General features: G+C 50.2%; 1 protein-coding gene across 1 annotated transcript; it reads right to left on the reverse strand.

Annotated features, from left to right (window-relative positions):
* Window positions 1-1,925: 1,925 nt before the first annotated feature.
* On the reverse strand, window positions 1,926-24,151 carry IL12RB2 (interleukin 12 receptor subunit beta 2). Its single transcript, XM_042779569.1, is given in 22 exon segments — window positions 1,926-2,493; window positions 2,726-2,816; window positions 4,101-4,188; window positions 6,484-6,675; window positions 7,646-7,801; window positions 7,878-7,979; window positions 8,566-8,606; window positions 8,608-8,752; window positions 9,716-9,843; window positions 9,845-9,927; window positions 12,059-12,138; window positions 14,846-14,989; window positions 16,058-16,138; window positions 16,141-16,182; window positions 16,370-16,426; window positions 16,429-16,544; window positions 17,244-17,358; window positions 17,659-17,733; window positions 17,736-17,783; window positions 17,786-17,968; window positions 18,751-18,847; window positions 23,867-24,151. Coding segments are annotated over 22 exon segments (2,496 nt in total). The 5' UTR covers window positions 23,891-24,151; the 3' UTR covers window positions 1,926-2,085.
* Between the last annotated feature and the right edge of the window lie 472 nt (window positions 24,152-24,623).

Genomic DNA, 24,623 nt, shown 5'->3' on the forward strand with positions numbered 1-24,623 from the left:
CAGAGTGAGCTGGGTGGGAAATTCATTCCATGGAATCTCCTGGAATGTCAGGAGTGTGGGAATGTGAGGTGGGAGGAGCTCTGTCCATAGAATTTACACAGCCAGAGCTCTGGTTTGGTAAAACCAGCACTGACACCCAAAGGTGCCACCTCCAGCTGTACCAGCTCCAGCTGTGCCACCTCCAGCTGTGCCACCTCCAGCTGTGCCCACCTGCCTCTCCAGCCATTCCAAGGACCAAACTCCCTGCCCTGGGCACTCCTGGGCTGCTCTGCCTCAGCCAGGTTCCTCCCTTGGGTGTTCCCAGCAAAGCCAGAGCTGATTCCTGCTGGAAAGGGGATCCTGAAGGGGAAAACTTCCTGGGGGATTCCAGGCTGGAGTTCCAAAGTCTGGTCCTTGGCTCTTGGAATGAGACTGGACATGAAATTCCACATTTGGTTGATTTGGGATTTGCAGAGCAGTGACAATTAATTCCAATGTTCTCTTATCCTTATGTTGAGGTAAAAATTCAACATGCAGGAAAAGATGAGTGGCAAAACAGTGCTTTGTTTAAAAAAAATCCAACTTTTTTTGGCATCTAATTTGCCTTTCCAGTTCAATTTGGTTTGCAGAGCTGAGCTGTGGTGCTCAGGCAGAATCCTCCTGCCAGGGCTGGTCCCAGGCAGGGTGTGGAGAGCAGGCAGCAAATTCTGGTTTTTTGGATGTCTGACCCAGTTTTGAGGAAACCTCTGAGACCTCAGAACCCCAAAGTGAAATGGCTGAGCTGGTGTTGGGCAGTGCCCAAATCTGCACCTGAAAGGGGCTGCAGGGGATGGTCCAGGTAAGGTCACACCTGGACTGCTCCACCTCCAACCTTTCAGCTTTATTTTTAATTTTTAATTGTTCTGTGTAAAACTGGAGCTTGACCACACAAAACAACAGGAAGCCAAGTTCAGATTTCCAACATTTTATTTATATACACACATCTGGTAAACAAAGCCATTAAATGTGTAACACCCTTGCAGCCTGTAATTAGCACACTCCAATAAATCACTGAAATTCCTCTGGACAATCCATTTGACTGAGTACAGATACTGCCTGCTTTTAGTGCTGGGGAGGAATTTTCCTGCCCTGAACTGAGGCCAGGAAGGGTCCTGTGGCTCTGGTGGCACTGGGGACTCTGGGACTTGGTGCCAGGGCAGGAACAAGAGGTGCTGAACTCTTCCCTTCTCACCCTTTTGTTGTTTCTTGCTTTTTTTTTTTTTGGTGGAAATGAAGATTTCCAGCTCTGCTCCTGGGCTGGGCCCAGCCAGGCTCTGCCCAGGCTGCAGGAAGGGCTCCCAAAACCCCCAAAATCCCCCAAATCCAGCTCTGATTGCAGAGGAGCAGCCGTGTCCTACAGTCAGGGGGAACTGGGGAAGGGTTTTGTCACTTGGAGGTGTCACATGTGAGTGGCTGTGCTGAAACACTGAAATATTTTGTGGAGTGCCAAAATCCAGGCTGAGCTCCCATTGACACACCAGAACATTTTGTAAAGTATCAAAATCCAGGCTCAGCTCACACTGACACACCAAAACACTTTTACAGAGTTCCAGAATCCAGGCTGAGCTCGCAGTGAAGCACCAAAATTCTTTGTAGAGTGCCAGAATCCAGGCTAAGCTCCCCTTGACACACCAAAATATTTTGTAAAGTGCCAAATCCAGGCTGAGCTCCCGTTGACACACTGAAATATTTTGTGAAGTGCCAAAATCCAGGCTGAGCTCCCATTGACACACCAAAATATTTTTAGAGTGCCAAATCCAGGCTGAGCTCCCATTGACACACCAAAATTCTTTGTAGAGTGCCAGAATCCAGGCTAAGCTCACACTGACACACCAAAATATTTTGTAAAGTACCAAATCCAGGCTGAGCTCGCATTGACACACCAAAATACTTTATAGAGTGCCAAATCCAGCCTGAGCTCACACTGAAACACCAAAATACTTTGTACAGTGCCAGAATCCAGCCTGCCCTCACACAGAACCATCACAATATTTCATAAAGTGCCGAGAAACCCCGAAATCTTTCCTAAAGTGCCAGAATCGCTGCCGGGCTCGCATCGCCCTCTGCCTACCTGGGGAAGGAGCTGCAGCTGAGCTTCACTCTGTCCAGGGTGAGATTCCCCTGGCAGCAGAACTCGGGAGCCAGGAAAGCGCTGGGGAGCACGGCCAGGGGGCTGGGCTCGGGCTCGGGGACAGGGACAGGCTCAGGGGACACTGGGGACAGGGCAGGGTTGGAGATGTATTCCCCCACGGGCTCCATCACCAGCCTCTGGTACAGCCCTGCCAGCTGCTGCTCCTCCTGTGCGCTGCCTGCCACCGCCTTGTCCCCAGGGATGTCCCCAGGGATGTCCCCAGCGATGTCCCCAAGGATGTCCCCAGCGATTTGGGGCTCAGGGTCCCCCCAGGTTTCCTCCACCGGGCTCGTCTCGGGCTCCTCGCAGGGCAGGAAGGGGCTGGAGGGAGCGCTCAGCTCATCCTGTGGGGGGACACGCCGTGAATCCCGGCACGGAAAAATGCAAATCCTGCTCAAAAATGCAACATCTCTGCTTTATTCTGGTCTGGATGTGCCCTGCACATCCTGCACATCCTGCAGCGGGGACATCTGCTGCCCCACACCGCTGCATTACGAGATTACTGCCTCGCATGGCTCCTTTTTTCTTTTTTTTTTTTTTTTTTTATGATTAGAATGAAAAACCCCTCGAATTTACCTTGGTAGCCGCCAAGCTCTTGGCCCACGTGGCGTTGGCAGGGTCGGGAATGGCTTTGCTCTGCCACTGTGGCAGGAGGAGGGACAGGACTCTGCAAGGGGGATAAATGGAATTAAAAAGGTGAATGGTGAGACCTGCAGCACCCTTGTGCTCCTTGGGTCTGGGATTAACCCAGTGTGAGCCTGGGTCTGGGATTAACCCAGTGTGAGCCTGGTCTGGGATTAATCCTGGTGTGGATCCTGGTCTGGGATTAATCCTGGTGTGATCCTGATCTGGGATTAATCCAGGTGTGTTCCTGGGTCTGGGATTAATCCTGGTGTGATCCTGGGTCTGGGATTAATCCTGGTGTGTTCCTGGGTCTGGGATTAATCCAGGTGTGAGCCTGGGTCTGGGATTAAAACAGGTGTGATCCTGGGTGTGGGATTAACCCAGGTGTGATCCTGGGTCTGGGATCAACCCAGTGTGAGCCTGGGTCTGGGATTAATCCTGGTGTGGATCCTGGTCTGGGATTAACCCAGGTGTGATGCTGGGTGTGGAATTAAACCAGATGTGATCCTGGATGTGGAATTAACCCAGGTGTGAGCCTGGTCTGGGATTAATCCTGGTGTGGATCCTGGTCTGGGATTAATCCAGGTGTGATCCTGGGTCTGAGATTAATCCAGGTGTGATCCTGGGTCTGGGATTAACCCAGTGTGAGCCTTGTCTGGGATTAATCCAGCTGTGATTGTGGATCCTGGATCTGGAATTAACCCAGGTGTGATGCTGTGTCCTGGGTCTGGAATTAACCTAGCTCTGATCCTGGATCCTGGGTTGGAATTAACCCAGCTGTGATCCTGGACCCTGGGTCTGGAATTAACCCAGCTGTGATCCTGGACCCTGGGTCTGGAATTAACCCAGCTCTGATCCTGGACCTGCAGAGCTCTTGGCTGGGTGGGGATAATTCCCAAGGATTCTCCCCTTCACTTTGATTTCAAGATCTGGTTAAAAACTCTCAGTACCTTTGGACTGCAGGGTGTATTTTAGGCTCAGAGCCTGTTTTTGTTATCATTCATGTACTCTGAAACTTTCATTTTGAACAATCCTCACTGTTCAGTGCTCATGAAGGGGACAAGGGAAAATGGTTTTAAACTACAAGAGGGTCGATTTAGATTAGATGGGAGAAAATATTTTCAAAAAACCCTGGCACAGGGTGCCCAGAGCAGCTGTGGCTGCCCCTGGATCCCTGAAGTGCCAAGGCCAGGTTGGAGCAGCCTGGACAGTGGAGGTGTCCCCACGGCAGGGTGAGCTCTGGGTGGGATTTAGGATCTCTTTAAACCCAAACCATTCTGGGATTGAATCCCTCCCAATAACCATCCCAGTTTTCTGGGACACTCACACTTTCCTTGCTGGAGGCACAGAGCAGACACAGGCTGAGAGGATGAAGAAGCTGCAGATGATCACCAGGGTCACCCAGTCCCCAGCACCTGAAATGCAGAGCAGCCACCACTCAGCTCCATTAAAAACATGAAAAAAACCCCATTAAAAACATGAAAAAAAACCCAAATCTTTGTGTGCTCAGTGAATGAACCACCCTCCAGCTCTGAGAAACAGCCCAGCCCAGCACTGGGAGCTTAAAGAGAGAGATCCACATCCCAAAATCAGCTGTGACCAAAGAGAGAGATCCACATCCCAAAATCAGCTGTGACCAAAGAGATCCACATCCCAAAATCAGCTGTGACCAAAGGCACAGAGAGAGATCCACATCCCAAAATCAGCTGTGACCAAAGAGAGAGAGATCCACATCCCAAAATCAGCTGTGACCAAAGGCAGAGAGATCCACATCCCAAAATCAGCTGTGACCAAAGAGAGAGATCCACATCCCAAAATCAGCTGTGACCAGAGGCACAGAGAAAGATCCACATCCCAAAATCAGCTGTGACCAAAGGCAAAGAGATCCACATCCCAAAATCAGCTGTGACCAGAGAGAGAGATCCACATCCCAAAATCAGCTGTGACCAAAGGCACAGAGAGATCCACATCCCAAAATCAGCTGTGACCAAAGAGAGAGATCCACATCCCAAAATCAGCTGTGACCAAAGAGAGAGATCCACATCCCAAAATCAGCTGTGACCAAAGGCACAGAGAGAGATCCACATCCCAAAATCAGCTGTGACCAAAGGCAGAGAGATCCACATCCCAAAATCAACTGTGACCAAAGAGAGAGATCCACATCCCAAAATCAGCTGTGACCAAAGAGAGAGATCCACATCCCAAAATCAGCTGTGACCAAAGAGAGAGATCCACATCCCAAAATCAGCTGTGACCAAAGGCACAGAGAGAGATCCACATCCCAAAATCAGCTGTGACCAAAGGCAGAGAGAGAGATCCACATCCCAAAATCAGATGTGACCAAAGAGAGAGATCCACATCCCAAAATCAGCTGTGACCAAAGAGAGAGATCCACATCCCAAAATCAGATGTGACCAAAGAGAGAGATCCACATCCCAAAATCAGCTGTGACCAAAGAGAGAGATCCACATCCCAAAATCAGATGTGACCAAAGAGAGAGATCCACATCCCAAAATCAGCTGTGACCAAAGAGAGAGATCCACATCCCAAAATCAGCTGTGACCAAAGAGATCCACATCCCAAAATCAGCTATGACCAGAGAGAGAGATCCACATCCCCAAATCAGCTGTGACCCCAAATCTTCAGCACACTGAGACCTCCAGAGCACTGGGAGAGCTCCAGAGTGTTGGGAAGGATCAGGACTGGACAGGAAGGTCTCACAGATGTGTGTGTATGAGAGAAAGGTCTTGGAATGTGGAATCTGAAGAAGGAATAGAAATTACAGCAAGTTTTGACATAGAGGAAAATAATTGCTGAGCCTGGGTAGCCAAGAAGGCAAAGAGCAGTGAGTTCAAAGGGGTTTTTATGACTCTGAGCAAAGGATAAATCCACCTCAAACAAAAGATGTTTTTACCAAGCAAAAAGATTTTCACAGTCAAACAAAAATGCCATGCTGCAAGTAAAGATCTCAGAATTTTCCAGTGCAAGAAAACTGAAAAACAATTCTAGCTTAAACTGTGACACACTGACTTTGTGTGACTGGAGAATAGCAACATGAATATGGCAATGTTAGTTGTGATGGGCTGTAGGTAATAGCAAAGGGATTGATTGAATTAAGATGATGAATGAATGAAGATGATCTACTATGAAAAGTAAATAATGAATTGTAACCAGAACTGAAGAAGCTTTCAGGCAAACCCAGAGCTGAGGCTGGGCTCTGTCAGCATTTAAATAATAATAATAATAATAATAATAATAATAATAATAATAATAATAATAATAATAATAATAATAATAATAATAATAATAATAATAATAATGATAATAATAATAATAATAATAATAATAATAAATAATTTGCTGTATCATTTGGACACAATAAACAGCATTTAAATAATAAATAAATTGCTGCATGTTTGGACACAATAAACAGCATTCAAATAATAACCATTTAAATAATAAGCATTTAAATAATAATAATAATAATAATAATAATAATAATAATAATAATAAACAGCATTTAAATAATAAATAAATTGCTGTATCATTTGGACACAATAAACAGCACTTAAATAATAAATAAATTGCTGCATGTTTGAATACAATAAACAGAATTTTAAAGAATTTGGAGTTCTGCATCCCTGATTTGAGCAGGAAAAGCATCCCAGGATGTGGAGAGGACCCAACCCCCCAGCCCCGCCGTTCCTCACTCTCCAGGCAGACGGTGGCCGTGTTGCCCCGGGGCCCCTCCCCGGCCGCTGTCGCCGCTGTCACCCAAAGCTCGTGGTGCTCCCGGGGCTGCAGGGCAGGGATGTGCAGGGAGCGAGGATTCCCGGCAGGAACGGCTGCGGGGAAAACAGGGATGGAAAGGGAGAGCCTGGCACGGGGTCCTGCTGCTCCAGCTGGGAGGGGGGTCTGGGTGAGGGGAGGAGGGAGGAGGAGGAAAAAGGAAAAGAAGAATAAAAGGAAAAAAGGAGGAAGTAGAAGAATAGGAGGAAGAGGATTAAGGAAAAGGAAGAAAAAGAGGAGGAGGAGGAATAATGGAAAAGAAAAGGAAGAAGAATAAAAAAAACAAGGAGGAGGAAGAGGAAGATGAAGAAGAGGAAGAAGAGGAGGAATAAGATGAGGGAGAAAGTGAGGAAGAGAAAGAAGAGGAAGAAGAAAAGGAGGAAGAAGAGCAAGAATAGGAATAAGAGGAGGAGGAAGATGAAAAAGAGGAAGAAGAATAAGGAAAAAGGAAAGGGGAAAATAGAGGAGGAGGAATAAGGAAAAAGAAAAGGAAGATGAGTAAGAAAAGAAAGAGGAGGAGGAAGAGGAAGACAAATAAGAGGAAGAATAGGAAGAAGAAGAGGAATAAGAGGAGGAGGAAGAGAAAGAGGAGGAAGAAGGGAAGGTGAGGAAAAGAAAAAAGGAAAAGAAGAGGAATAAGAAGAGGAGGCAGAAAAAGAAGATAAAGAGGAATAAGGAAGAGGAAGAAAAATAAGAGGAGGAAGAAGAGAAGATGAAGAAGGTAAAGAAGAAAAAGATAAAGAAGATGAAGAGGAAGAAGAAGAAGGGTAAGAAGAGGAAGAAGAGGAGGAAGAAGAGGAGGTGAGGAAAAGAAAGAAGGAAAAGAAGAGGAATAAGAAGAGGAGGAAGAAAAAGAGGAATAAGAGGAAGAGGAAGAAAAATAAGAGGAGGAAGAAGAGAAGATGAAGAAGATAAAGAAGAAAAAGACAAATAAGAAGAAGAGAAGGAAGAAGAAGGGCAAGAGGAGGAAGAAGAGGAGGGAGAAGGAGCAGGGGTAAATGTGACAGTTCAGACTGGAGGTGACTCAGCACGGTCCCTCAGTGACCGATGGGGACAGGAGCAGCAGCTCCAGCGCAGACCCACCGTGCAGCTCGGGCTGGCCCTGCCTGGCCCTGCTGTGCAGGTAGATGTGGTAGGCAGTGATGCAGCCCCTCTGCTGGGGAGCTGGGATCTCCTCCCAGGACACCAGCACTCCGCTGGCCCAGGGCGTGGGCAGCATCTGGGGCCCGGCTGAGGGGGCTGCAAGGACAGGACAGGGGTTAGAGCTGAGCTTCAGACACCTTCCAACACCTGGAAAGGAATTCCTGGGGCTCACCTTGTGCTGTGGAGTTCCCCCTGACTGAGGCTGCCCGGCCAGCTCTGTGCTGATAGAGTGCAGACACGTTGATCTGGTAGCAGATGTTGTCTCTGATGTGCTCTGCAGGGAGAAACGACAACTGGAGAGTTGCTTGTGCAAGGAGTTGCAGAAATATTGCAGCAGCTGCTTAAATCTGAGATAAATCTTGTGGTTATTGATAGGTCTTTCATAAAGAAGGGGAAGAAATTTTCTTTGATCTACTGAGCCTGGCAGAGCCTTACTGGGCATTAAACTGAAAATGAATGGATGGTTTCCCAGTGCCAGAGGCAGGGATGGGGATTTGGGAAGGAATTGTTCCCTGGAGGGTGGGCAGGAATGGGTGGGATTGGGGCAGGGATGGATGGGATTTGGGAAGGAATTGTTCCCTGGAGGGTGGGTAGGGGTGCCCACAGCAGCTGGGGCTGCCCCTGGATTGCTGGGAGTGATTTTAGTAAAAATTATAGAAATGTAGAAATACAGAAATACGGAATCCCAGACTGGGTTGGGTTTGGGGGGGACTCAAAGCCCATCCAGTGCCACGGCAGGGACACCTCCCACCACCCCAGGCTGCTCCAAACCTCATCCAGCCTCACCTTGGAGGCCAAATTCCCACTTAAACATTTCCAGACGGCTCTGGTCGCCGTGCCCAGCCCAGGGTGGCATTTACCTGCTACCACCACAGACAGGTGGGACGGGGGCAGCTTGACCAGCTGTGCCAGGGCTGCAGTGTGGCTCTGCCCACTCCACCACATAACCCCCGATGGGCACAGCAGCTCCAGCAGGGGGGCTCCAGCTCACCAGGATGCTGCTGTTCCCCAGGGCCACGGCAGAGACTCGCTCAGGAGGGGGCAGATCTGGCAGGGCACAGCAAAAGCCACTGTCAGCACAAAGCTGTCACAGCCTCCATCCAAATGTGAATTTTGGTGCTGGGGCTCAGCCACTTGGAAGGATGAATATGGATTTTAATTCAAGAGGTGATGATGGGAGGGTGAGGGGTTTGCTGGCAGGGTTTCCAAGGGAAATATAGGTTGGATATTAGGAAGAAGTTTTTTATGGGAACAGTGAAAAAGTGTTGGAATTGTCTACCCAGGGAAGGGGGTGGAGTCACAATCCCTGGATGGGTTTAAAAAGGATGGGATGTGGCACTCAGTGGGTGTTGAGGGTTTGGGTGGGTTGGACTCCGTGATTTTGGAGGTTTCTCCCAACCTGGTGATTCTGGGATTGTGGGATTGTGTGATTGTGGGGTTGTGGGATTGTGGGTTGTGTGATTGAGGGATTCTGGGATTCTGGATTGTGGGATTGTGGGATTCTGGATTGTGGGATTGTGGGATTGTGGGATTCTGGGATTCTGAGGATCCATCCCAGGCTGTGACAACAGGGATCCATCCCCAGGGATCCATCCCAGGCTCTGATCCAGATGATCCATTCCCAGGGATCCATCCCAGGCTGTGATCCAGGGAATCCATCCCAGGGATCCATTCCCAGGCTGTGTACACAGGGATCCACCCCAGGGATCCATCCCAGGCTCTGATCCAGATGATCCATTCCCAGGGATCCATCCCAGGCTCTGATCCAGAGGATCCATCCCCAGGGATCCCTCCCCAGGCTGTGACACAGGGATCCATCCCAGGGATCCATCCCCAGGGATCCACCCCAGGCTTGTGACACAGTGATCCATCCCTAGGGATCCATCCCAGGCTGTGATCCAGGGGATCCATTCCAGGCTGTGACACAGTGATCCATCCCCAGGGATCCATCCCCAGGGATCCATCCCAAGCTGTGATCCAGGGATCCCTCCCCAGCCTGCAGATCCTTACCTGCCCTGCCCAGCTGGGTCAGGATGGCTGCAGGGGCCGAGCTGCCCCGGGGGCTGTGTGCTGTGACCGTGACCCTGTGGCCCAGCCTGGGGGTGACCCTGCAGAAGTTGGTCTGGGTGGTGTGGTGGGGACTGCAGCTCCCCGTGCCCCAGCGCTTCCAAGGTCACCGTGTATCCCAGGATTGTCCCTCCTGCCTCCGAGCGCCTCAGAGCCTGCGGGGAGAGGGGATGTGATCTGATCTGTCACTGGGGATGTGATCTGTCACTGGGGATCTGATCTGTCACTGGGGATCTGATCTGTCACTGGGGATGTGATCTGTCACTGGGGAGAGGGATCTGATCTGATCTGTCACCGGGAGAGGGATCTGATCTGTCACTGGGAGAGGGATCTGATCTGATCTGATCTGTCACTGGGGATCTGATCTGTCACTGGGGATCTGATCTGTCACTGGGGATCTGATCTGATCTGATCTGATCTGTCACTGGGGATGTGGTCTGTCACTGGGGATCTGATCTGTCACTGGGGATGTGATCTGTCACTGGGGATCTGATCTGTCACTGGGGAATCTGATCTGTCACTGGGGATCTGATCTGATCTGTCACCGGGAGAGAGGGATCTTGATCTGTCACTGGGAGAGGGATCTGATCTGATCTGTCACTGGGAGAGGGATCTGATCTGATCTGATCTGTCACTGGGAGAGGGATCTGATCTGATTCTGTCACTGGGGAGAGTGGATCTGATCTGGTCTGTCACTGGGAGGGAGAGGGATCTGATCTGATCTGTCACTGGGGATCTGATCTGTCACTGGGGAGAGGGATCTGATCTGATCTCTCACTGGGAGAGGGATCTGATCTGATCTGGTCTGTCACTGGGGAGAGGATCTGATCTGATCTGATCTGTCACCAGGAGAGGAATCTGATCTGATCTGCTCTGTCACCAGCTCTGACAAAGCTGCTGAGAGGAGCTTTGGGTGAGGGGTGGAGGGACAGACACAGGGAACGGCTTCCCACTGCCAGGGATGGGATTTTGGAAGGAATTCCTGGCTGGGATGGGATTTCCAGAGCAGCTGTGGCTGCCCCTGGATCCCTGGAATTGTCCAAGGAGCAGCCTGGGCAGTGAAGTGTCCCTGCCATGGCAGGGCTGGCACTGAATGGCCTTTAAGTCCATCCCAACCCAACCCATTCCAGGATTTATTTTCCTCACTCAACTCCAGTTTAGTGAAGCTGTTTGCTGTGAGATGCTGATTTTTCCAGCAGCACAGCTGGGGGCAGTGAAAACCCTTCCTGCTGAATTCCAGCCACACTTTCACAAGGGAGAAAAAAAATATGATCCACTGGATTTGTCAAAATGAGCAGGTTTTGCTTGGGAGGAAAAACCTGGATTTTACTGAAGGCCACCATAAGTAATAATTTAAATGGAAGCACCCAGAACACAGATCTCTGACAGCCCGTGGAACACCACACTCTGCTTTTCACCCCCTCTGAGTGCCTGCAGTGAGCTCCAGTTTCACTTTCCTGATGTTTCTGTGACATTAATTCATTCGTTTGGCCGATTTTTGCCACAGCAACCAAAGAACAAAGCACAAACCCAACGTTGTGCTGCTGGCAGCACTGGAAACATGCTGGAATTAAATTTTCAACCCTTTTCTGGGTGTTTGTCTGAGAATGAGAACACACCCTCGGTAGGAAATGCTCCTGAGTGTCAGTCTGACTGTGAAACCTCTCAGAGCAGTTTCTTACCCTGTTTTATGAATGAAGGAAGTGACTCCTGATAAGGAAAGTGCTGCAAGATAAATGCTCTTCAAGTTAAAGCCACAACGTTTGGGACCACAAAGTCTCATGAGAATTTCTGCTTTCACTTGCTGTGTGTGGGGGGGAACACACTGAATTTTTTTTTTTACCCAGCTCTGGTGGGTTTTTAAACCAAATTCTGTGTGGAGTGTTCCCTGTGGGGTGCCAGCTCCCAGCTCTGCTCCCCAAAAATGCTGGGGAATTTGGAGAGGGGTTTGGGATAAAGGGAGGGAGGGACACAGGGAAGGGATTCCCATGGCAGAGGGCAGGGATGGATTTTGGGATGGAATTCCAAAAGGAGGGAGGGGAGGGGCTGGGATGGAATTCCCAGAAGAAGCTTCTGGATCCCTGGAACATGGAACAAGGTGACATTCAAGGTCCCCCCCAATCCAAACAATTCTGGCATTCCATGAAATTGGAACCATGAAATGATGCTGGAAATGAAATGATCGCTGTCCCTGTGCCCTCATCCATCCCTGCAACCCTAAAATCCCTCTCTGGGTTGGTTCCCCTCTCACCTGGCTGGGTTTTTGCTGAGTTTTGCTGAACTCACCTTCCAGAAAAAGGAGAGGTTCTGGAGCCCAGAGCCCAGGTCCTGCTGCCGGTACCAGACATCCAGGATCCCAGTTGGCACTGGTGGGGCAGGAAAAGCAGAGCAGTGGGGATGGCTGGGCTGAGAAATGAGCCAGCAAGGAGGTGAAACCCCCGAGAAAACTCAAATTTAAACTTTGCAATGCCCCTGGAGTGCTGCAGGCTGTGCAATCCTGGTTTGGCTGCTCTGAGGATGGAGAACAAAGCACAAACCCCAGCAGAGGAGCTTGGATCTGCTGCTGGATTTATCCTGACCTCAGGGACCAGGATGGCTCCCAAGGAAACACCAAAGCACAGCATCAGCTCCTGGCTTTGCAGAAATTGGGGGTTGTGGAGATCCTTGGGGTGGTTCCATCAATCCTGGAGCAGCAGCAGCAGCCTGGGATGAGGGTTCTGTGGGTGGGGAGGGTGTCCCTGCCCAGCTCCAGGCAATAAATGCCTTTATTTAACAGCTTCTCTGAGGCAGCTTGAGCCCCCTCCTTCCTCCACAACTCCAACTGGAAACTCTTGATATTTTTAAGAAAATTCCCAAAATAACATTGAAGGGAAGATGTGGATGGTGGATGTCCCAAAATGCAGAATCAGAGATGAATGTAAGGAAAGCTGAGGTGACAGAGCTTGGCTCCTCAAGGACCAGCCTCAACTCACCAAATTAAATCCAAATATTAATATCTGGAGCTGATTGAACACCCAGCACAGAACCCTCCCATCAGCTCTGAGCAGTTTGTGCTGGACTGGCTGCTGGAACAGAAACGAGAAGCAGCAGAAATAAACCCAGAGCTCTGACTGGGAGCTCCAAGCAGGAAAATTCAAATTTGGGATTGCACCTGCTGCCCTCCAGGCTGGGTTTGAGAGCCACAAGGCAAGGTTTCTGGCAATTCACACACCAAAAAAAAAGGAGCAGGAGGAGGAATTTCTCCTTGAACAGGTTTAATTTTGGATTTTCACCAGACCAGTTGTGGAGAACTTTGAGAAGGGATTTCTCCTTGAACAGGTTTAATTTTGGATTTTCACCAGACAAATTGTGGAGAACTTTGAGGAGGAATTTCTCCTTGAAAAGGTTTAATTCTGAATTTGCAACCAGACAAATTGAGGAGAACTTCGAGAAGGAATTCTCTTTGAGCAGGTTTAATTTTGGATTTTTACCAGACAAATTGTGGAGAACTTTGAGAAGGAATTTCTCCTTGAGGTTTAATTTTGGATTTGCAAGTAGACAAGTTGTGGAGAACATTGAGAAGGAATCTCTCTTTGAGAAGGTTTAATTTTGGGTTTTCAGTAGACAAACTGTGGAGAACTTGGAGAAGGATTTTCTCCCTGAACAGGTTTAATTTTGGATTTTCACCAGACGAGTTGTGGAGAACTTGGAGAAGGACTTTCTCCTTGAGGTTTAATTCTGAATTTGCAAGCAGACAAGTTCCTCCACAACTTTGAGAAGGAATTTGTCCTTGAAAAAATTTAATTCTAGGTTTGCAACCAGACAAATTGTGGAGAACTTCGAGAAGGAATTTCTCCTTGAGCAGGTTTAATTTTGGGTTTTCAGCAGACAAATTGTGGAGAACTCTGAGAAGGAATTTCTCCCTGAATAGGTTTAATTTAGGTTTTGCAAGCAGACAAATTGTGGAGAACATTGAGAAGGAATTTCTCCTTGAGGTTTAATTCTGAATTTGCAAGCAGACCAAGTTCTCCACAATTTTGAGAAGGAATTTCTCCCTGAACAAGCTTAATTTTGGATTTTCAGCAGACAAGTTTTGGAGAGCTTTGAGAAGGAATTTCTCCCTGAACAGATTTAATTCTGGGTTTTTCACCAGACAATTGAGGAAAACTTTGAGAAGGAATTTTCTCCTGAGAAAGTTTAATTTAGGTTTTTGCAACCAGACCAGTTGTGGAGAACTTTGAGGAGGAATTTCTCCTTGAGAAGGTTAATTTTGGATTTTTACCACACAGATTGTGGAGAACTTTGAGCAGGAATTTCTCCCTGAGCAGGTGTAATTCTGGATTTTCACCAGACCAATTGTGGAGAACTTTGAGCAGGAGTTTCTCCCTGAGCAGGTTTAATTTTGGATTTTCACCAGACCAATTGTGGAGAACTTTGAGAAGGAATTTCTCCTTGAGAAGGTTCAATTCTGGATTTTCACCAGACCAATTGTGGACAGCTTTGAGCAGGAATTTCTCCCTGAGCAGGTTCAGTTCTGGGTTTTCCAGCTGGGGAAGCTCATCTCCCCAGGGCAGAGCTGTGAGATGCTCCCAGCCCTTCTCTCCTGCTCTGAGTGCTCAAGGTGCTCCTTGATCAGCTCAAACCTGCAGGGGCAGGGTGGGGTGACAGCCACAAACCGGGGTTCGGTGAAAAAGGGAGAAAAGTGCTGAGAGGAAGGAGGGGGAGGGAGGGAAGGGCTCACACCTCCCCTCAATCAATGCCTCTTACAGAAAGTGCTGCTGCCCCGGCGGGAATAGAGAATGGGCTGAGTCACAACAGCACCAGCAATTCACAAAAAATCAGCCCAAACCAAGCTCAGAATGTCACATTTAGAGGGGTTGGATGGCACCTGAAGGATCCAACCCCCAAATCCTGCAGCTGCTCCCAGTGAACTCTGAAATTCCTTTTGTGACAAACACGAAATCACCAAAAAAGCAATTTTCTCACAGAAACTCCCCTCTGCTGGCTGTGGCTCTGGATGTACATTTTTTCACAGAACCAGCCAGCACAGTTCTGGCTCTGGGCTGGTTTTTGGGGTGCAGGAGGGTTCAGTACCTGTGGCTGGGGTGCGGCTCCGGCTCCTGCTCCAGTCGCTCCACAGCCCCCGCTGGGGCAGGACCCTGCAGCTCCCCTGGAACTCGTACTCTGTGTCAGGCTCCAGCCCTGCAGCTGCAACTGCTCCCTGCTGAAGCTCTGCACCTGCAGTGGGTGAAGAAATTGGTGCTAAACTCACGAGGAAACAAGGGTGGTGAGAGGCTGAATTACAAATTCAGAGGGAACTTTGAAAAAATAACAGAAATCTTGATCTGAAGCAGCTTCAATAACTCAAAAATGATGGGAGGAACCATCAGGGCTTAAACTGAAAAATCCCCCATTTTCTTGTGTGACAGCAGCAAAATCAGAGATTCTCAAAAACAGAGATGGAGTGATCTGCTCAGCTCCCAGTAAAATTCCTTTTGCCACTTAAAGCAAAAAGTTCCTGGAATCCTGGAATGGTTTGGGTGGGAGAGAACTAAAACTCATCCAGTGCAGGGACACCTCCCACTGTCCCAGACTGCTCCAGCCTGGCCTTGGACACTGCCAGGGATCCAGGATTCTCTGGGAATTCTATCCAGTCAGGAATTCTATCCCAGCTAGGAATTCCAGGGATCCAGGATCTTCTTGGGAATTCCAGGGATCCAGGATTCTCTGGGAATTCCATCCCAGCCAGGAATTCTATCCCAGTCAGGAATTCCAGGACTCCAGGATTCTCTGGGAATTCTATCCCAGCCAGGAATTCCAGGGATCCAGGATTCTTTGGGAATTCCAGTGGATCCAGGATTCTCTGGGAATTCCATCCCAGCCAGGAATTCTATCCCAGTCAGGAATTCCCAGGACTCCAGGATTCTTTGGGAATTCAATCCCAGTCAGGAATTCCATCCCAGCCAGGGAATTCCAGGGATCCAGGATTCTCTGGGAATTCCATCCCAGCCAGGAATTTCCAGGGATCCAGGATCCTTTGGGAATTCCATCCAGCCAGGAATTCCAGGGATCCAGGATTTTTTGGGAATTCTATCCCAGTCAGGAATTCCAGGGATCCAGGATTCTTTGGGAATTCCATCCCAAATCCCCCCCATCCCTGCCCTCTGGGAATCCATTCCCTGTGTCCTGTCCCTCCATCCTTGTCCCCAGCCCCTCTCAGCTCTCCTGGATCCCTCCAAGCCCTGCCAGGGGCTCTGAGCTTTTCCCAGAGTTTCCCTTCCCTCCCTGCCCAGGGAATTACCGTGCTCCAGGAGTCCCTGCGAGGGGGACGATACCTCAGCCTGTGGAGCTGTGCCTGAGCTTCACCCAGCCAGGAAATGGTGCAGAGGAATCATCAAATTCCACCAGAAATTCGGGAGGATGTGGCTTCACTGAGACCAAACCAGAGAGACAAACAGGGCTCAGAGAGGCAGCACAGCTCAGGATGGGGTAAGGTGGAAAATAGGATTATATAGGCTGGATGGGTGATTTTTCCATGAGGTTTTAATGGTTTTCCAAGAGGTCCAGGATATTTTGAGGTGTCCCCCAAGGTCTGGGGGGGGAGGAGGAATGCTTTACCTATGTCTATCAGTGTGAAGGTGAGTGGCTGGGAAGAGGCATTTCCCAATTTATTGAAGCAGAAACCACCACGGTGTAATTGGAGTTAAAATCCAGCTGGTTCTGAGCCCAGGAGCCAATCCCCTGGTTGGGAAATCCTTCTGGGAAGCAAAAGGCATCAGTCCCATTGGAGAGCCTGGAGCAGAGGGAAAGGTTTTGGGTTATTTCTGTGGAGGGAGAAAGGTGAACCCTGGGGGTGTGGGGACAGGGTAAAAAACCCTGGGGGTTTGGGGACAGGGGAAATTTAAATCCTGGGGGTTTGGAGACAGGGAAAATCTAAATCCTGGGGGTGTGGGGACAGGGAAAATCTAAATCCTGAGGATATGGGGACAGGGTAAAATCTTGGGATTTGGGGACAGGGAAAATTTAAATCCTGGGGCTTGGGGACAGGAGTAAAACCCTGGGGTGTGGGGACAGGGAAAATCTAAATCCTGGTGGTTGGGGACAGGGTAAAATCCTGTGGATTTGGGGACAGGGAAATCTAAATCCTGAGGGTTTGGGAACAAGGTAAATCTAAATCCTGGGGGTTTGGACAGGGTAAAATCTTGGGATTTGGGGGACAGGGTAAATTAAATCCTGAGGATATGGGGACAGGGTAAAATCTTGGGGATTTGGGGACAGAGAAAATCTAAATCCTGGGGGTTTGGGGACAGAGTAAAACCCTGGGGTTTGGGGACAGGTGAAATCCTGGTGCTTTGGGGACAGGGTTCCTTTCCCAAGGGATGGATTGGCACATCCCCGGTGCCTGCTGAACCCCGCGGTGGGCTGCAGCCATGACCAGGAGCTGCCCCAGAGGATAATTCGGCACTAATCACATCTCCAGCCCATCACTTACTCTACCCTGTAGGCAGTGGGGAGGAAGGTGGGCCTCCCTCTGTCCCACGAGCAGCTGGGATGTCCCCGTGTCCCGTGCTGGATGCAGGACACGTTCCTGGGCTGCTCCGGAGGATCTGAAACACAAATTCCCGTCACTCCTAAAACCCCAGCCTGCTCTGGGCTGGAACTTCGAGGCTCCAACATTTCCAGCAGCCCAGAGCTCCATCCACCCAGCCCCCAGTTGCTTTTCCCTCCAGGATGGGACATTTCAGGGATGCAGAGTGGGGAGGATGATGTTTGCTCTGAGCAGGCAGATTTATCCCTTCAGCGATAATTCCAGGCAGGAATATTTCCAGCAGGAAGAACCCCTCACAGCCAGCACCAGGACAAAGCCAGCACCTCTCCCAGCAGAGATTGAGGAGGATTTTCCTTACTGCCACACACGATATCGATGCCACACACGATTTTGGCCGTGTCGCAGATGGCTTTGCAGGTGAAGGTGTGCTTGCGTAGGTGGTGACCTGGAAGGTTTTGCTGACTGAGCCTCCCCAGCGCGGCTTTGCTCGGAGCTGTTGAGGAAGATCGCTGCCCAGCAGGAGGCAGCTGCCAGCTGGCAGGACAGGGTGACGCTGGTGCCCCTCTGGATGGCACTGTCCGTGCTGGCTGTCACGTTCCCGTCGCGACAGAGCTCTGCAGAGCCCCGGGCAGCTCTGCTGGCGCTCACAGCCCCCCTCCTGCTGGATTCTGCAAGGGAATGGCACAACAGGCTCAGACAGGGTGTGCTGTGCTCCTGCAGGAATCCCCCAGATGTTGGATGGAGAAATTCTGGGATCTGCACAGGGACTCATGGGATGTTGGTTGGGGTTGCTCCCAGTCCCCAAAAACCAAAAGAACCCCAGGTAAAAACCGCAGAACCCTCCTTTCATTGGGGATTGTAAAAGTGCCAGGAGAGCTGTGCAGGAAGGAGCTGGAGCTGCTGGAGCCAGGCTGGGAGAGTTGGAGAAGGATCCAGGGAGAGCTCAGAGCCCCTGGCAGGGCCTGAGGGATCCAGGAGAGCTGCAGAGGGACTGGGGACAAGGATGGAGGGACAGGACACAGGGAATGGATTCCCAGAGGGCAGGGATGGATGGGATCTTGGGCAGGAATTGTTCCCTGGCAGGGTGATGAAGGACTGGGATGGAAATTCCAGATTTGCTGTGGCTGCCCCTGGATCCCTGCAGTGCCCAAGGCCAGGCTGGAGCTCCCTGGAAGTGTCACTGGCTGGGATTTGGGTTCCCTCCCACCCCAAACCATGCTGGGATTCTCTGAGCACGATTTTTCTTCCCTGTTCATGAGCTCTGCCTTCCCTGGTGCCTTTTCCCACGTAACCAACAGCAATACCTTGAATAAAAACCAAACAAACCCTGCATCACTTCTAAACTCCAGAAAGGAAGATGTTCACTGGCACTTGGAGCTGAAAACCCATCCTAATCAGGCTGAGGGCTTTATTTGAGAGGTAATTGCTGTGTGGAAGAAACCCCTCTTACCTGCTGTGCAGTGCAGCACCAACCACATTGCTGAGGGCACGATCCATGCAAGTGGCATTTTGGTGCCTGGAGAGAAGGGAACTCCTGTCACCAGCTCCTGAAAAGGGGGGGGATATTTATCATGTACAGATCTTTGTGCTTTTCTGCTTTACTACTTCAGAAAATCCCAAATCTCGTTGTGTGAGCCCTTCCCAAGGAACATTCCCTGGATTTATTGCAGTCCAGGGCTGTGGGTTCAGCCTTGCAGCAGTGGCTCAGCTCAGCCTCTGCACGTGGCCCCTTCTGGAGTTGAGTCGTCACCCCCAGGATGAGCAATCTCAGCAGGTTCTTCAGGGAAATGCTCCGCCTTCCCCTAAACCGAGAGCAGCCGGGGGCTGTGAGAGCTGCAAACACACAGCTGCTGTGGCAGCCACTGCCCAGAACAGCTGAGGCAGGGTTAAAAATGTGTGACCCAGAGATGGGGGTTAAACCAGCCTGAACTCAGGGGTTAAACCTGTGCGACCTCAGGGATGGGGGTTAAACCTGTGTGACCTCAGGGATGGGGGTTAAACCTGTGTGACCCCAGGGATGGGGGTTAAACCTGTCTGATCTCAGAGGGGTTAAACCTGTGTGACCTCAGGGATGGGGGTTAAACCTGTGTGATCTCAGAGATGGGGGATTAAACCTGTGTGACTGCCCAGAACAGCTGAGGCAGGGTTAAAAATGTGTGACCCCAGGGATGGGGGTTAAACCTGTGTGACCTCAGAGACAGGGGGTTAAACCTGTGTGACCTCAGGGATGGGGTAAAACTGCCTGAACTCAGAGAAAGGGGTTAAACCTGCCTGAACTCAGAGGGGTTAAACCTCTGTGACCCCAGAGATGGGGGTTAAACCTGTGTGACCTCAGGGATGGGGGTTAAACCTGTGTGACCCCAGAGATGGGGGTTAAACCTGCCTGAATTCAGAGAGAGGGATTAAACCTGTGTGACCTCAGGGATGGGGTAAAATTGCCTGAACTCAGAGAAAGGGGTTAAACCTGTGTGACCTCAGAGACAGGGGGTTAAAACTGCCTGAGCTCAGAGAGAGGGGTTAAACCTGCCTGAATTCAGAGAGGGGTTAAACCTGCCTGATCTCAGAGATGGGGGTTAAACTGCCTGAGCTCAGAGAGAGGGCTAAAATCAGCCTAAATTCACAGACAGGGGGTAAAATCTGTCTGATCTCAGAGACAGGGCTAAAACCTGTCTGAATTCAGAGACAGGGGGTTAAACCTGCCTGACTGCAGAGATAAGGTTAAACCTGTCTGATCTCAGAGATAGGGGTTAAACCTGCCTGAATTCAGAGACAGGGAGTTAAACCAGCGTGAGCTCAGAGATAGCGGTAAAACTTGTGTGATCTCAGAGACGGAGGTTAAACCTGTCTGATCTCAGAGACAGGGGTAAAACCTACCTGGCTGCGGAGACAGGGGTAAAACCAACCTGACTGCAGAGACAAGGGGTTAAGCCTGCCTCAGTTCACAGACAAGGGGTAAAACCAGCCTGCCTGCAGAGACAGGGGGTAAAACCAGCCCCACTTCAGAGACAGGGGCCAAAACCAACCTCAGTTCAGAAATAAGGGGTTAAAACCAACCTGACTGCAGAGGCAAGGGGTAAAACCTGCCTGATCTCAGAGACAGGGGTTAAACTTGCCTGACTTCAGAGACAGGGTTAAAACCAGCCTGACTGGAGAGACAAGGGATAAACCAGCCCCACTTCAAAACAAGGGGTTAAAACCAGCCTGACTTTAGAAACAGGGTTAAAACCAGCCTCAGTTCACAGACAAGGGTTAAAACCAGCCAGAGACAGAGGATAAAACCAACCTGATCTCAGAGACAGGGTAAAACCAGCCTGATCTCAGAGACAGGGTAAAGCAGCCTCACATCAAAGCACCTGAACACAGGCACGGTCAGGGAAGTGCTGAAGATTTAAACAGGGATGGGAGCAAAGGATGAGAAAGTGCTGAGGAGCAGCGTCCAGCTGGGAGTGAGAATGAGAAATTCATGGGAAACCCCTCCAGATTCCACAGCACTGAGATGCCTCAGTTTTAGATTTTGTATTTTCCAGATTCTGCACTGCTTTAGTACATAACTCTGAATTTCATATAAAGTGTTCCAGGTTCTCCTCCCAGCCCAGGCACACAGAACAATCCTTTCCCAGCCCAGAACCAAGGACACCCTGCAGCTCCAGCCCCAAAAATGCAACCAGGGGATGGAGGAGAGAATCTGGGAGGGTGGGACTGCAGAGCCTGGGGCTGGGATTGGACAATGAACCCCAAAATGGGAATGGAACAGAACTGATCAAAGTGTGAAACTCCTGACTCATCTTGAGTGGAGCCATGGCTGGGTTCTTGCACTGCCCAAAGTGAATCCTTCAAATATTTCAATATTTATAAATTATAATATCTATAAATTTATAAATTATAATATATATCCACTTAATTCCTTTAACTCTGTCTGGCCTCTGTTCCAGGCAGGCTCTCAAGGCACCAAGTGAGGGAAATCAATTTGCAGGGACTGAAATACAAATTGTGCTGTGGCAGAGGGGAGCAAGCCTCGAGGTGTCTGTGGGGCACCAGCTTGGGGCTGTTCCTGCTCTTATCCCCAAAATCTCCTCTGGGAGCACTCAGGGCTGTGCCCCAGGACTCTGGCTGTCCCTGCAGCAGCACAGCTCCAGAGCTGCCTTTCAACCCCTCTTCTCCCCAAAAAACCTCAGCTGTGCTTTCCAAGAACCGGCAGAACAACGGGCCGGTCACTGGTGGAAAGAGGAACATCTCACTCGTTTGAGACAGAAAAAAAACCACTTTTAGTGCCCCAAATCTCACACATCCCGAATTGCTGACAGTGGATGAGGTTTTAGGGAAGTTTTCCTGCGCTACCCCCGGGCTCTGTGAGGACAGTGGCACCCCAGGTCATCCCAAAGCCTGCCCGAGGTTTGGGGCTTTTCCCGAAGCTGCTGAGTGTGGGGATTTAATCAGAGCTGCGGGAATGGGGCAGCGCTGCTCAGGACGGGATTTTGGCACTGCTGCATCCCAGGGGACGGGGAGTGTCGGGAGAGTGAGAATTCCTGGGAGCAGCACTGCCGGGAAAACACAGAGAGGCCGGGAGCAGGAAAATTCCAGGGAAGGAAAATGCCGGGTAAGGAGCATCCCAGAGCAGCAGCGTCCCGGGGCAGGAAAATCCGGGGACAAGAGCGTCTCAGGACAGAGAAAATCCCAAGTGAGAAGAATCCCAGGGCAGGAGAATCCCAGGGCAGGAACATCCCGGAGCAGGAGCATCCCAAGACAATGAAAATCCCACGGAAATGAAAATCCCAGGACAGGAGAATCTCAGGACAAGAGAATCCCAAAACAATTAAAATCCCGGAGCAGGACTTTCCCAAGGCAATGAAATCCCGGCACAGTGACAATCCCAACGCGGTGACAATCCCGGGGCAGTGACAATCCCAAGGCAATGAAAATCCCAGCGCAGTGACAATCCCGGCACAGTGACAATCCCGGCACAGTGACAATCCCAGGGCAGTGACAATCCCGGCACAGTGACAATCCCGGCACAGTGACAATCCCAGGGCAGTGACAATCCCATCACAGTGACAATCCAGCACAGTGACAATCCCGGCACAGTGACAATCCCTGCACAGTGACAATCCCAGTACAGTGACAATCCCGGCACAGTGACAATCCCAGCACAGTGACAATCCCAGCACAGTGACAATCCCAGGGCAGTGACAATCCCAAGGCAGTGACAATCCCAGCGCAGTGACAATCCCAGCACAGTGACAATTCCAGCACAGTGACAATCCCGGCACAGTGACAATCCCAGCACAGTGACAATCCCGGCACAGTGACAATCCCAGCACAGTGACAATCCCGGCACAGTGACAATCCCGGCACAGTGACAATCCCAGCACAGTGACAATCCCAGGGCAGTGACAATCCCAGCACAGTGACAATCCCAGGGCAGTGACAATCCCGGCACAGTGACAATTCCAGCACAATGACAATCCCGGCACAGTGACAATCCAGCACAGTGACAATCCCAGGGCAGTGACAATCCCATCACAGTGACAATCCCGGCACAGTGACAATCCCAGGGCAGTGACAATCCCAGGTCAGTGACAATCCCAGGGCAGTGACAATCCCAGGTCAGTGACAATCCCAGGGCAGTGACAATCCCAGTGCAGTGACAATCCCAGGGCAGTGACAATCCCGGCACAGTGACAATCCCAGGGCAGTGACAATCCCAGGGCAGTGACAATCCCAGGGCAGTGACAATCCCGGCACAGTGACAATCCCAGCACAGTGACAATCCCAGGGCAGTGACAATCCCAGCTCAGTGACAATCCCAGCGCAGTGACAATCCCAGCTCAGTGACAATCCCAGGGCAGTGACAATCCCAGCACAGTGACAATCCCAGGGCAGTGACAATCCCAGCTCAGTGACAATCCCAGCACAGTGACATCCCGCGGTTCCGCCTTTCCCAGCGCCTCTGCCCGAGGTCAGGAACGGCCCCTGGGGATGCCCCAGCCCCGGGAGGCTCGAGGGTGTCCCCTGGTGTCCCCTGGTGTCCCCTGGTGTCCCCTGACACCCCCGAGCCCAGGCCGGGGTCACTCACCCGCTCCCCTGAACCCCGCGTGTGATGCTCGGGATGGGGAAGGAGGGGAAGGAAAGGGAAAAGGGGAGGGAGAAGAAGAGGAAGAGAAAGAGGAAATATAAAATAAAACCCAGCTCAGCCCCCATTGCTCAGAGCAAGGCGCTCATCACTCTCGTTTTACCTTCTCTGTGAGATGATTTTTGCTTTCTCTCATTTTTCAGCCACTGTTTAAAATGTTTGAACACCCTGCTGTTATTGTTTTTCTCTTCTCAGCCCACCAGTGACACCAACTCAGCTTTTCTCACTGGTTATGGTCAGCTTTTCTTATCTCGGACACCTCGGCACAGACATTCCGAGGGCAGCTCTGGAAATCAGAGTTTGCAGCCTCCAGGAATTCCCAAATTTTACCTTCGAGCCTCCAGCTGCTTTTCCTCCCTCCCAGAGCCCGCAGCAACATTTCAGCTCCATTCCCGAGCCACCAAGGAGCCACACCCAGGAAATTCCGAATTTTTACCTCTTGTTTCCTCCGTGTCCTCATGAGCTCCGTTTTCCCGTTTCCCTGCAGGAGCGGGGCGGGTTTTTTTGGGGCAGGGCACCATGGGCAGTTCTGGGGGTTGTGCTGCCCGGAATTCCCTTCCCGGGGGTTTCAGAGCTCCGGCCCCATCGCTGCTGTCCCGAGGTGCTGCGGGACGGAGCCGCTCTCGGGGCTGGTTCTGGGTGACACGGGAGGAAATCACCGCTCCATCCCCTCCGCACGGCTCTGCTTCCTTCTCACTTCGGTTTCTTCTTGTTTCCTTTTTCTTCTCCTTTAAAAAATGTTTCTGGTTTGTTTTTCTGATTTTCTTTCCTTTACGTGTTTATTTTTCCACTTTTTTTTTCCCTTCCCCCCCTTTCTTTTTCTTCTTTTGAGTTTTTCTTTGCCTTTGTCTTGTTTTACTTTTCCTTTTCTTTTTCTTTAACCTTGTCTTTCCTTTTCTCCTTTTTCTTTGTCCTTTTTCTTCCCCCTTTCTTTCCCTTCCTTTTTTCCCCTTTTTCCTTTTTCCCGCTTTTCCCTTTTTTATCTTCTTATAATATTTTTAATCATCCTTATCTTTCATCCTATCTTTTTATCTCATCTTTTAATCTTATCTTTTAATCTTATATTTAATCTTATATTTTAATCTTACCTTTTATCTTTTTTTTTTCTTTTTCCCTTTCTTTTTTCTCCTTTTTCCCTTTTCTGCTTTCCCCCTCTTCCCCTTAATTTTTAAACACCGAACTCTGCTTTTTTA

The sequence above is a fragment of the Catharus ustulatus genome, chromosome 9 (genome assembly GCF_009819885.2).
Source record: "Catharus ustulatus isolate bCatUst1 chromosome 9, bCatUst1.pri.v2, whole genome shotgun sequence".
NCBI classification, from domain to species: Eukaryota; Metazoa; Chordata; class Aves; order Passeriformes; family Turdidae; genus Catharus; species Catharus ustulatus.